A 13,090-nucleotide genomic window follows, 5' to 3' on the forward strand; every position below is an offset into this window, starting at 1 on the left:
ATTGATAACTGTGTCTACTTTCAGGCCAAGTCTCGGCTTTTTTATCTCAATATTCTAAGAACAAAACCATGTCAAGTAACTTAATTAATTATGAAAGATTATTAAATGCACTCTGTGCATATGTATTATACTTTAAAATTATGTGGGATCCATCTCTTGTGTTCACAAGAGATGGAGCACTATTTTTATTTAAACTGAAAATATTTTATAATATTCCTTTAATTAGGCCCTTAAGAAAATAAAAATGTTTAGAATCCATAAATTATTTTTATTTGATTGTTTTAAAGAATTTTTATTGATTGAATTCTCACTTTTCTCTCATGCCAACTTTCATAGTGACGTAGAACTATTCAGCAAATGATACTTCACGAGGATATATAACAAAATATGTTGCCACAATAATTAGCTATAAGGGGAAAAAAATTTACAGTAAATTCAAGAACAAGAGAGCTAGCTTATGGGCTCTTCAGAATCACCACTACTTAATTTTGCTAATCAAATTTTTTTTCCTACAACAAAAAAGGGAATCGATCCCATGAGAGGAAAAAAAGAAGTACAGAAAGGATCCATATAGGAATCTCTCTATATATGGAAATGCATAACAGAGCTCAGTTTTTTCCTCCATCTTAGATTACATCACATGCTGCTGTTTGAATGAATAAAACTGAATATCTGTTGAACCGAACTTGCTATATCTTCTGCTGTGAACCTAGATTCACTTTCAATCTGCACACATTAGAGGCAATAATATAAGAAAGATATTGCATATATATGCAGCCAATTCAATTCTATCTTAACAGTCTAGTAATAATTATCCACCACAAAAATAAATTTGGGTTTGTTTCTGATGATTTTAGACAAGGAATAATGGACAAAAAAAAGAAGAAGATGGTGTTATACCTTGACATTGAATGAATAGAGAACAGTTTGCTCAATGGTGGTAATGTTGGTGTGGAGGATATTAAGCTGCAAATCTTCTAGAGCCGCAATAGTTTTAATGAGCTGGCCTGGTCTTCTCCTAGATAGGATCTTGATCATGGCATCAAACCCTAAAAGCTTCACCTCAACATCAGCCAAGCAGGACTTGTTCTCAGCAGTTTCCTCTCGGAGTCCGGTTTCAAAGTCCATGAGTTTCATTTGATCATTTGGAAGAGGCAGAGTAGGAAAGAATGGTGGTTGAGGTTGCTGGATTGCGAGAGAAGAATCTCCCATCTGTCTTGGAGCTTCTCCATAGAGTCTTCGCCTCTTTTGAGATTCTAGGCATTGAAGGAGTTGCTCCAATTCTCTCACAAATTCAATGGCTCCACCAATAATTGAAGCTTGGTCTCCCTGAAAAAAAATCCACAGAACCTAATCTAGTTTTAGTGCTTTCTCTTTGAAGAATATAAAAAAAGAACAAAATGGTTTTAGATCCAAGAAATATTTTGATAAAAAAAAAAAAGCCAATTTGAGATCTTTTCAAGGATGCAACTTGTAAAATTTGATACCCTTTGTACATAAGATCCTGGCATGAGAGACCTCAAAACTCGAAGATGCTCATTCATTTGTTTCCTTCGATTTCTTTCCACTGCAATATGAGTCATTCTTTGGCTTTCCACCTCCTCGGTTGTCTTGATAGTTCTTGGCCTTTTCCTCTTGTTCTTCACCTCCGGTATAGGGTTCTTGTTTTGAAGATCTTGATCTCCGAGAAACTGGAGTTGCACCGACGTATTATCTGAAACCCTAGCTTCTTCTTCCTCTCTAATATCTTCTCCCATCATTCCTGCCCTATTTTCCACACTACTCAATCCTTTAAATCTCTCTTCATTTTCTCCACCTAGATGGGGAACCATTAGAGACTGTTCCTCCCTCTTATCGTTCAATACAGGAAACTTCAGGAAGTAAATTGGATCAATACCAGTTTCTTCCTCAGATATCTTAGTTTGATTTAAGGCCAACTTAGGCCCAAAATCTGCAAATTGCATAACATCTGCAAAGCTCAATTTATCAAGAGAAGTTGAAGTGCAAAACCCAGATGACAGTTGTTGCTGATGAGGATTGTTGAGCATATAGTCGATCACGCCATTGCTGTTATCACCAGAAGCTTCTCCAATTCGAGACTTAATGAGTTCGTGATCTTGCTGTGGATGGTGACGGTGGTGGTCTAGAGAGTAGTCTAGACCAGTAAAGGTTGCCTGCAACAAGTGAAGCTCAGAGCAATGTAACATGGTGATGAAATGATCTATCAACAAAAACATACAAACAATAATGATGATAAACTTTAAGCTAAAGATACCGAGTAGTTGTCTTCTTTATCCATTGCTATATATATGGATAACTTTAATCGAAAAACCCTAAAGTGATAGCTCAATTCATGCAAGGACAAAAACCCTAGTGAATCTTCCCAGATGGGTCCTCCTCCTGCAAAAAAAAAAAATGATAATAACCTAGTTAATAATTTACAGCAAGTAAATGAAAATTCAGGTAAATATGCTACAATATGAGACTAGTTTTTGGGGTAGACAATTAAGTGCAAAAAATTATGAAGCAGAAGTTGCATGGAAGTTAGGGGAAAACGGAAGTAGCCAAGAGAGAACCTGATTGGAGAGAGAGAGAGAGAGAGAGAGAGGGTATTATAATAAGGCAAGAGCAGAAAATGAAAGTGGGGTTATGACGTTAGAAGAGCAGATGGTAGCATGGGGTACCACCATGGTCGCTTTGCTGTTTTTTTTTCTTTCTTTTTTTTTTTTTTGAAAGGTGGGAAAATTTTAGAGATAGGGGTGCTGGGTTTGTCTTATATACGTCCGTTGGGCCAGGTTGCCTGGTTTGACTTTGGAGAGAGAGAAGAGATCAGGAGCCTTGTGGATTAATGTAGACCTCATGGTTTGATGCTAGTTCTCACTTTCACCTCCCATTATTAATGTGTGTCACAGGCATACAAACGCTCTTGCCCTTGCTTTTTACCACCTCTTTTCATGACCCTAATTAAAGAGATGAAGGGCTGCAGAGTTTATGTTCGATCATTTGAACTTTCAACTTTGAAAATTAGATTTGCATATATGGGATAATATCGAGCTTGATTTGCATGTGACATTCCTGCTAACCTTTCATGTGACAGCTCTAATGGTGGTAAGGAAAAAGGATATATATATATATATATATATATATATATACAGCTACCCGTCCAATACAATAATTAATGCCATTTAAACTGAATTTTATACGTCACAATAAAAATAGAATTGCTATTATATAAATTCATCACAACTATGATATTAACAAGAAAATTCCGAACATTACCTTTTTTTTTTTTTTTTTTTAACCTTGTTTTCTGAAGCCTTTCTGATCTAATGCAATGAAGTCTGCTAATAAATCTTAGTATGTTCAATTTTTCTGACAAGGTTGTTAGATGCAACTCTGGGCCGGCCACGATTCCACTTCTGGGCCAGAACAAGAATCGTGCCAATGATTAGTCTGATTCCACGGCCAGAGGATCGGGGCTAGACTTAAGTAGTCTCATCAGTCCTTCTTGAATCAAATTTAATAATTAAATTTTTTTTTAATAAATTTTTTAAAGAAATAAACTAATTTTAATTTAAAATAAAATAAAATTAAATCGAATAATTTCAATTTAATTTGAGTTCAAATTCAACTTTAATTAATTTAAATTCATTTTACTTTTTATTTATAAGTTAAGACAGATATGATTTTTAAGGAACTGCAACCGCGTCCAGATAAGATTTCACATGATGCAAGAGGAATGCCCCATAAAGTTAGAGCTTACAATGACTTGTTAAGATAGAAGGATTTTCAAATGAGGATTTTGACAATATAATTCTTGCTTAACTCATCTTTTAAAGTGATTTTGAAAAGTAAATTATAATCTCACGAATATATTATAATAATAATAATAATAATGCAGTATGTCCATAAAAGATTTTATTTGTCAAATCGTAGTGCCTTTTGATCAAAATGTAAAGGCTATGTTGCATTATATCTCCCGAGAATACAAAGAAGTAAACCAACGAAACGTAAAAACGTACAATCGGGGTAAAAGTTGACGCTAGGAGAAAAATCACATAAAATTGGAAACTCGTTGGCAAAGGAAAACAATAGAGGAACAAGTCACAGCATAATGAATACAATAAAAAAGAACACATTGAAATAGTAAATTGAAATGTGAAATGACTACAAAATGGACTTAAATTCCATTTCAAGAACATCCATAGAAAGTCCTACTGTGTGTCAATCAAACACTGATCAGGTGTCAATGAAGTACCTATAAAAATTTTTTTGCTCGAGAAAAGGCATGCTGCAGATAAGAAAACCTTGAAACCGACAAACTTGCCTTGGGTTGTTGGCCATATCCACGCAAGATTGAAGTGGTTGTTGAGACGCAATTGATTTTCTCCACCAGTTAAAAGCACAGTGATTTTCAAATGAGGACCAGTAAGAAAATCAATATGACCAGAATCACGAGGTGTACTCAAAAGGCTGAGGTGGCTGAGGTTCCTCATCAACAGCCATGGCTGATGCAGAACCTTGCTGTCCTGTAGCTGAACCACCAGCGGGTGACACTGTGGACGAAGGTGCATCTGTAAGAGAAAGGACCTCTGGTTCTGTTGGTTGCAAGTCTCTCAGGAGGACAAACCCTGAAGGCACAAACTTCACCGGTGCATATCTGCTGTCTTCCATAAATTTAATGAACTTCTCCTGAGCAGGAACAACTCTTGCTGGGTTGGTCAAAATTTCAAAAGAAGGTTCAGGCCCTGCTTTCTTCTCTGGCTGGCTATCAACCTACCAAAAGATGTAATCAACCATGACAAATCTGATCAATTTGATCATTTTCAAATTTTCAATCCTAAAACTTGGGCACCCACAGAATGTATCAGAGCAAAATAATTACATGCTAACATACTCTAGTTCCCGCAAATAATGGTGAAACAGTAATCTACAAGTTAAATTGGAAAAGATAAAATTGCTTCCCCATTAAAATTGTACCCTGTCTAAAGAAAAGACGCATGATATTTACCTGCACGGAATCTGCATCCTTCTCACTGGATGATTTCTCTTTCCCGGTATTTGTTGCAGCAGATGAAGACTCTGCCCCTGCTGCTTTTTCAGCATTAGCTTTCTGCTCTGCTTCTTTCTTGGCCCTAGCCTTGGCCTTTGCTGAAGTCGACAAAACTGCAGTGGGAAGTTTCACAGCAGATGTAGTGGTGGGCACAGTGGTTGGCTTTGGATACTCAAATAAGGAAGGCTTCGCATTTGATAAGAATTCAAATTTTGGAACTTTCAAGTCATAGTTCAGCCCAATAAAAGCTGTGGGTGAGAATGATAAGCTTATGAAATAAATGAGAGGATACCAATACCAAAACTGGCTAAAAACAGCAAGACCAACTACTGCAGTGACTTTATCATGTTTTGTCTTAGAAAGCAATCTTATTGTCACATTCCTTCCCCCAGCATCAAGTATTCCAGAAGCAAGGATTGCACCCATCTTGCTCATGGTGTCTTCATGCTTATCAAGAATTATCTTTTCCAATTGTCGCCTTAAAAATAAAAAAATAAAATAAAATAAAATAAAAAGAAGAGGCATAGAGAACCACATCAATTTTTTCAAAAGGAGTAGTGATAAAATGCATTAGGCATCAGCAGTTTTATGTAAAGAACACCACCAGAATATAATAATAATGTAGTACCTGAATGTTCCAACACGAGAATCACCGGCCTCATTCATCTGCACCATGACCATAGCCATTGCAATAAGAGCACCTTGACGAACAAAATCGACAACATCAGATGTCAAAGGTTCTAGCAATGATATAGCCTCGCTCAATCCAGTGCCTGCACAGGAAATGCCTACTGCAAGAGCTGCACCATATCGCACATGTGGGTTGTAGGACTCTGAAAGCAAGGAGACTATTCGAGGAGTCTGCAGTAGCATGGTGCAGTGCAATTTACCAGAAGTTAATAATCTTGAGGGAGACTTTGACCAAGAAATAGCATAATATAACAAGGATGGGAATACCATACACAGAAATGCTGAACATAAAAAGAGGGCTAAAGAGGCATAAACATACCTGCTCTGGCTCAGAATACAGTACAAATCCAAGAGCAAGAACAGCAGTCCTCCTTACATCATCACTCACATCTGATACGGCAAAATGCAACAGTTGTCGGATTGCCTTGTTGTTTGCTGTTCCCCTGTAGGCCAATGCCAAAGCATACATGCCACCATAACGAAGTATTGGATCCTGATCACGAGTCATTTGTTCAATTAGCGTGTCTGCTTCTTCTTCTCTTCCATAAACTGTAAGGGCTATCCCTAACGCCAATCCCCTGCAACCATTGACAACATTACAAAGCAAAGAACAGAATTGAGAGCTCAGCCCAATAACCAGAATCTGATTCAAATTTACCTAATGATCTTCTCATGCTGTGTCTCATGAGCGTAAGTAAGCATCTCACTTGCTTTCTCACTTGCAGATCCAACCATGAGCAAACCCATACTGATACCAGCAGCTTCACCAGCAACAGCACTATCAGTATATAAAGCGCTTTTGATGTCATCATATATATCTTCATCAGCAGTTCCTAAAGCTGCCAAACCCAGACCTAAGCATGCACCATGTTGAATAACCTGTATATGACATTTCAATATGAATTTCTGAAACATCTAAGGACTCTTAATTCAAAAAGAAATCTATAGTAGAATCAGAAAGTAACCACACCTCTACGTTTGTGCTACGTAGGCTATCTCGAAGGAATTGTTTGATGCCCTTGCCATGGTTCGCATGAATAAGACCCAAAGCATAAAGAGCACCACCTTCTGAGTATGGACTACCTCCACCACCAGATCCGCCCTGGGGTAAATAAGGTCTCATTAGCGATCTCCCCTGCTGCAAGTGACCTCTATGGATAACACCAAGCCCTGCCGTGGCACTAAATTTGGCCCAATTCGTGGCCCTGCTCAACCAATCCTGATAATTGATGTAACCCAAAACACTTAAGTAAATGTAAAATATATATATATATATATATATATATATATAATATGCACCAATAATTTAAAAGGAAAAAAAGAAATATAAAACAAAAATCCTTTACTCACCAAATTGTCCCTGAGGAATGTATCCACAGTCGTTCCAGCATGCATAATTGCATTAGCATAGATAGTTGCACTGTGACAAACACTATTCCTCATCTCAACAGACTGCTTGATTGTCTTCAGAATAAGAAGATCCGATCTAAAAGCAAATCACAAGCATTAGTGATAACTCCTTTTCATTATCTTACACACACATAAAAGAATACTTCTGAGTTTAAAAAATTTACAAAATGGTAAAAAGAAAAATTAAAAAAAAAGTGCCTCACTTGTTATGACTGTATAGAAATTGTAGAGTCAACTGAATAGATGTCTCTCCAGACAAAATTCCCTTGATTTTTGTCAACCTCTCAGCATATATTGCGTCGTTTGGATCTGTTTCCTGCACAATAGCAATTGAAGCTGAGGTTCCTTCTGTCATCTGAACATCCTCTGAAGCAGTAGAACTATTATTTTGTGCAGGATCTGGATCACTAGATTTTGGCTGCACCATTTCTGAAGATTGAGACTTTGGAACTGAAAGGCGATCTCTAACATTTAGTAGAAAAGCCTGGTGCTCATTCTCCACAAGATCAAATGCTATTTGAAATGCAAGCAAAACATCATCCTTATTTTCAGATCGCAAAAGCTTTTCCAGTATGCTTGCTACACCTTCAGGTTCATCCAAGAACATGAGACATTGACAAATGCTCAAATAATCAGGATAGGGCAGCTTCTGATAAACATTAACAAGAAGATGGAGCACCTATAGAACAAACCAAAGATATCAATTTACATTTTTGTTCAATGGTAGCACTCCATGTGACAGTCCACAGCATGAAGCAAATCTCAATAAAACAAGCCAAGGTACAATTGCTTCAGTGCGATGCCACAACATAAAGATGAATCATGGATCCTTCGTCCTCCTTACCTCGCACCGATATTCTCTACGACTAACAAAAGCATGTGAAACATTGATACAATATGAGAGAGTTCCATGAACATTATCACTCCTTGTTATTGCTTCCTCCAGTTTGTCCAATCTTCTACATTCAATTGCAATTCCCATGGCTTGTTGGTGTTTACCATCCATTATGCACCTAAATGAAGGAACGATAAGAAACTAAGAACTATAAAGTTTTATCAAACTAGAAAATTCAGCATTTGCATACTTGTCCAGCATTCTCTCCACAATTGCCTCTAGCCTAGGGTCCACATTTGCTGCCTCAGCATTTGATTCAGTTGCCTTTGCCTTCAGACTAGCATACTCATCTATCGCCTTAGCTGAGGTTAGGAACAGAAACAAAAACGTCAAGCAAACCAGGGACGCACCAGCAAACTTGAATATATCAACAACACTCCTTAAATGATCAATGTTAAGGCACTTCTAAAGATTATAGAATCTAAAATATGGGTCAGCCAAATGATTATAGTCACCCATCAAATCAATAAATTTCCATATTTTCAAGGTTAATCGTAGCACAATAAATTTTAATGTCTTTAGGGTAATGTCACAAGTTTCCATGAAGACAACTCCAGGATGATGAGGATGCTTACCAAGAAGAGAATGAACATAATCAGAATCCTCAGAGACATCAAAAAGAGAACCAGCTCCAAGGGCATATGATAAGGAATCATTTAAATCACCCAAGTAACAGAAAACCTAAGGAAGGAAAAGAGAAAAATTCACTAAACAAAAGAATGAAATAGTCAAAATCACATAGTTTATGCAGTTAGAAACTGAAGTGTCTTCCTTCCTATGCTTCTCTCTTGCATTAAGTTCAACCAAAAAAACAATTCATTATAAAATGTAAAGTAAATGGATCCTGTGAAAAAATTCAAATCCAATGAAAAGTTTTCCAAAAGCAATCCCCATTGACCAATCCAGCTCTATCTACCTCTCTTCTAATTCTTTGATCAACCACATAAGGACAAACAAAAAAAGTTTGATATATAATGATTGACATGTGAAAGGCATAGCCTCTAAAATAAGGAACATCATTAAGGACATAACAAGCATAACCAAAAAAGGTAGCTCACCTGATGTCTCATCTCTCATATATTTCATGCAGAGTTCTAAAAGTAATAGCTTGTTTACTTAAGAAAACAAAAGGCATACACAGTAAAGATAACTCTCTCTCTCTCTCTCTCTCTCTCTCTCTCTCTCTGATTGAATCCAGGGAAGATGAACAGAAAGATGCAGATATCGAAAAGTTACAGCCATTGTAGTTTCAGACAGTTGAAGTATTCCGTTCATTTTATCTGTGTTGCCAAGGAGTTGGGGAGGAGGAAGAGTAGGAGTAGAAGAAAGGAACTAGTTATGACCTTGGAAACAACCAGTGCAGCAAGCTGTCTCTGGTGCCGATCAAACTCCTCATCTTCATATAAGCTCTCTCTGTATGATAAAGTCCAATAAGCATTCATATCCAATAGCAAATTTAAAAGATACAATTATCAAGCCAAAAACACTTAAGTTCTCAATATCACAACTCAAGTGAGTCCTGAAAATAATGGAATCTGAATTGGAGTGGAAGGTGGTAGAAGTAATTAACCACATAAACAAACAATATCAGCAATAAAATATACATGCAAGTACATTGACAACAAGTACCTGAAGACAAATATCAATCACAAGGTGGTTTAAACAAAAAAAAGAAAAGAATTCGCATGGAAAATGATAATATTTAATACAGTTACACACGCCTCACAAATTTCAGACTATGTTTGCCAAGAAAATATTTTATAAGTTGCTCGATATCTGCAATATAAATCATCAAAAAGTTACAGGGAGATATTTGCGTCTTCATGAAGTAGAATTACACAATTATACTTCAAAAAACCAAATTATAAACAAATCAAGGACTTGTGTTTGTCAAATATGTAGCAGCCATTTTATGTTGTTTATTATTGGATGCCATCACAAAGCGCTCTCTAAATATTCTGAGTGGCAATTTCCACATAAAGGAAAGTGAACAGGAGTGAGTTTTGATAAAAGCAACCTTTTTCATATCATCACCAGGTATGGATCAGCCTGCACGCTGTAACATTCTTTCGTTCTCAATTCTCTTGTTAAAGGTTAAAACAGAATAGGCCCACACCATTATATTCATCCAGTAATACTAAATTGAGTTCTATAAACATAAATCAGTAAGATCTTCCTAATCTGCCAGCTGACAAATGTATCAACATAAATTATAGACAGATAATTTTGATAAGGGATTTTTCTGTCCTCCATTTTCCATCCCAAAACACCCAGTTATTGCACCAATTGTGATGTCGCTATGAAAACACCAAATCCTAAACCCCAAATTTCTATGCCTGATAGAAGTACAAGTGGACAACATACCCAAACCATAATAAAACCAAAATATTCCAGTGCTATAAAACTCTCTTTTACTAAACCATATGAACTGAACATCAAAATTGATACAATGCGCTTGGCAACGAACAAAAGAAAACTTTACACCAGAGCTTAAAGCAAATAAGAATAGGCAATCAGATACTGAACTTCTAAAGGAATCAATATTTCAAACTCGAAACAATCTAATAAACTATTTCCCACATGAACAATAACTTAATTATGCCATTTACCAAAAAAAAAAAGAAAAGAAAAGAAAAGAGCACTATAATAGTGCAAAGTCTACCCCATTTTCCCAATTTCCTAGGAGCGAAGCAGATCAAATACAACTAAAACCCTAAACCCAACTACAAATGAAAACACAAATCCCAAATCTTAGTTGCGAGATAGAGAGGATGCAAAGAGAATTACATTAGTGGCACACTTGTGGAGATCTCAGGCCAGAACTGATCTACAAATTTGTTAAGGTTATACAGGGCGTGTTGCTTGAGTTGCGGGTGGCTCTCGTTAAGCATCGCCAGCAACGCACCGGCCGAGCTCACCATCGTCGCTGCCATTGCTTCGGCCGGGGGGAAGAGAATATAGAAACTGCCGGTGTTGATGTTGAAGAGAAAGGAATGAATGAGAGGAAAGAACTAAAAAAAAGAGGACCCTCGACGGAGAACACCTCTTTTATATATTTATTATTTTCATCAATTTAGTAAACTTACTGGACAAGTCAAAAAAAAAAAAAAAATTTGAAAAATCCCAATCGCCCCGCTATATATTTAGGTCATTAGGACAATTGAATTAATTAGGGTTTTTTGTTATCGAAGTGAATTAGTTGTTAAGAAACACCCAGTCCCAGGACACAGAGAAAATTTTGAAAATAAAAATAATTTTTTTGTAATTATGTAATTAAAAATAATTTATTAAAAAATAGATAAAAAAATAAGTAATTATGTAAAAATTTAATTTAATTTAATTTTTTATATGATTTATTTATAAAAAAAAGCCTAAATTTTTTTAAAATGCAATCGGAGGTTTTTTTTATATATTTGTTTGTTAAGTGTTGTTTAAGTTAATTTAGTAGTGAAAAAGAATAAAACATAAATTAAGTAAATTATAATTAAAAAATTATAAAAAATACTGTTAATTTATAATATTTTAACTAATTTATATTTTGTGACTATTTCAAAAGCGCACCAAAAAGTTAGACTATTTTGCGCAAGGGCAGTGACCCTGGGCCATTGGAAATTTGAAGCCCTACCCCGCACAGGGCAGTAGGGCTCTCTTGCTTGCCTGGGCCTAAGCAGAAAACAGTGGAATTCACAGCATCCTCCACCATGCAATTTGAAATTGGGCCCTGTAAATTCTTTCCTTTTTTTTTTTATTATGATTTTGAAAGAACGAAGTCCTCTTGCAACATCCGGAGGTGGTGAAGAAATAGAATGTTTTAAGTCAAATTAGGGATTCAATAGAAAAAGGATTTCTTTTTCCTTAATTTTTTTTATTATATTTTAATATTCTTTTTTCAGCATTGTGCATAAAACTATTTAAAAAAAAATTGTTAAGTTGTGATTAATGATCCTTCTCACTTGAGATGTTGCATTTATCATTTGTGACTATTGGGTAAGGCATCAGATTGTGTCATTCCTCTGCCAAATAGTAAATGAAATGTGTACAAGGGTGCCTCTTACGAGTGAGTCATCAAACCTCCTAGAAACAACAACATCCCATCCCAGGGCATGTCCAATGAAAAAGAAAAAGATCAACCATTCAACAGTTCAACCAGCTGCCATCATCATCACAAAACAGAAGGATTCTGAGAAATGGGACAGGGGCAGGGGGCAACCACCCTCCCTTGCCGGTGTTTAAAGACAAATCTACCCTTTCTTGATAAATGTTTGATTTGCCTGAACTGCAATGGAGATAACGGTCAAGGCCAATACATTCACGTGCAAGGTACTTTCCTCGTTAGGGTCTAAAATTGGCAAACAAGCAATTAATGCCCACTTGAAAATTGATACAACTCTTCATTCCAAGATTTGAAAAGAGAAAAAGAGCTTCATTGGAAATTGAAGATTCTCTAAAAGTTTTAACCAAAGCAACACTAACACCCACCACCACTATAACCACCAGGATACCTGATCACCCACAGGCCTATTATTAATGGTTTGACAAGATTTTCTCAGGTTATACGAGAGAACGCATGACTCGATCACTATTGGGACTGTCACATGATTCACCATTTTCAGCTAAAATGTCCATTCGCCTACCAACTGAGAAGAAAATAATCGTACGATTTGGCATTTTTGTTCTTTCAAGTACCTGTTTTAGACCATGGTTTTGCAAGTTCACATGACTGGTAATGTAATCATGTCCCTGTCTTGGCTGCCTAAAAGATTAAAAAGAAAACAAAATAAACGCCAAGCTTCAAACTTGATTTTTTCTGTCCCTTGTATGAACAGCAAATAGTAACGAGATTATCTAAATTTCCCACTTATGGCAGATAGTAATTTCATCAGCCAAGGCTAAAACAGAAATTCTTACAGGGAAGGGAACCGATTTCCTCTGCTTTCCTGTCCCTTGTATGAACAGCAAAATTCTGAAATTTCAGTTCGTTAAAAGCTCCACACAAGAGCTTTCCAGCCTTCTGCCCTTCCAGGATCTTGAAGCTGCTAAAT

At 36.3% G+C, this 13,090-nt stretch overlaps 2 protein-coding genes across 3 annotated transcripts; both read right to left on the minus strand.

Annotated features, from left to right (window-relative positions):
* Positions 1-353: 353 nt before the first annotated feature.
* LOC110636184 (transcription factor FAMA) lies at positions 354-2,730 on the minus strand. Of its 2 annotated transcripts, XM_021785757.2 has the most exons (5): positions 2,577-2,730; positions 2,276-2,400; positions 1,488-2,174; positions 901-1,329; positions 354-726 (listed from the first exon to the last, which is right to left on the minus strand). In XM_021785757.2, the coding sequence occupies exons 2-5, from the start codon at positions 2,297-2,299 to the stop codon at positions 637-639; spliced, it is 1,230 nt and encodes a 409-aa protein (XP_021641449.1). In that variant the 5' UTR covers positions 2,300-2,400; positions 2,577-2,730; the 3' UTR covers positions 354-636. The 2 variants fall into 2 exon arrangements, with proteins under 2 accessions (XP_021641449.1, XP_021641448.1); XM_021785756.2 differs by lacking the exons at positions 2,276-2,400; positions 2,577-2,730 and having other exon boundaries at positions 1,488-2,237.
* A 1,313-nt stretch (positions 2,731-4,043) lies between these two features.
* LOC110636193 (26S proteasome non-ATPase regulatory subunit 1 homolog A) lies at positions 4,044-11,100 on the minus strand. The gene is made up of 13 exons (XM_021785768.2): positions 10,836-11,100; positions 9,392-9,461; positions 8,624-8,729; positions 8,239-8,350; positions 7,998-8,166; positions 7,357-7,832; positions 7,094-7,229; positions 6,714-6,962; positions 6,402-6,622; positions 6,063-6,321; positions 5,682-5,914; positions 5,012-5,531; positions 4,044-4,776 (listed from the first exon to the last, which is right to left on the minus strand). The coding sequence occupies exons 1-13, from the start codon at positions 10,979-10,981 to the stop codon at positions 4,453-4,455; spliced, it is 3,021 nt and encodes a 1,006-aa protein (XP_021641460.2). The 5' UTR covers positions 10,982-11,100; the 3' UTR covers positions 4,044-4,452.
* Positions 11,101-13,090: the final 1,990 nt, after the last annotated feature.

This window comes from Hevea brasiliensis, chromosome 15, assembly GCF_030052815.1.
Source record: "Hevea brasiliensis isolate MT/VB/25A 57/8 chromosome 15, ASM3005281v1, whole genome shotgun sequence".
NCBI lineage: Eukaryota > Viridiplantae > Streptophyta > Magnoliopsida > Malpighiales > Euphorbiaceae > Hevea > Hevea brasiliensis.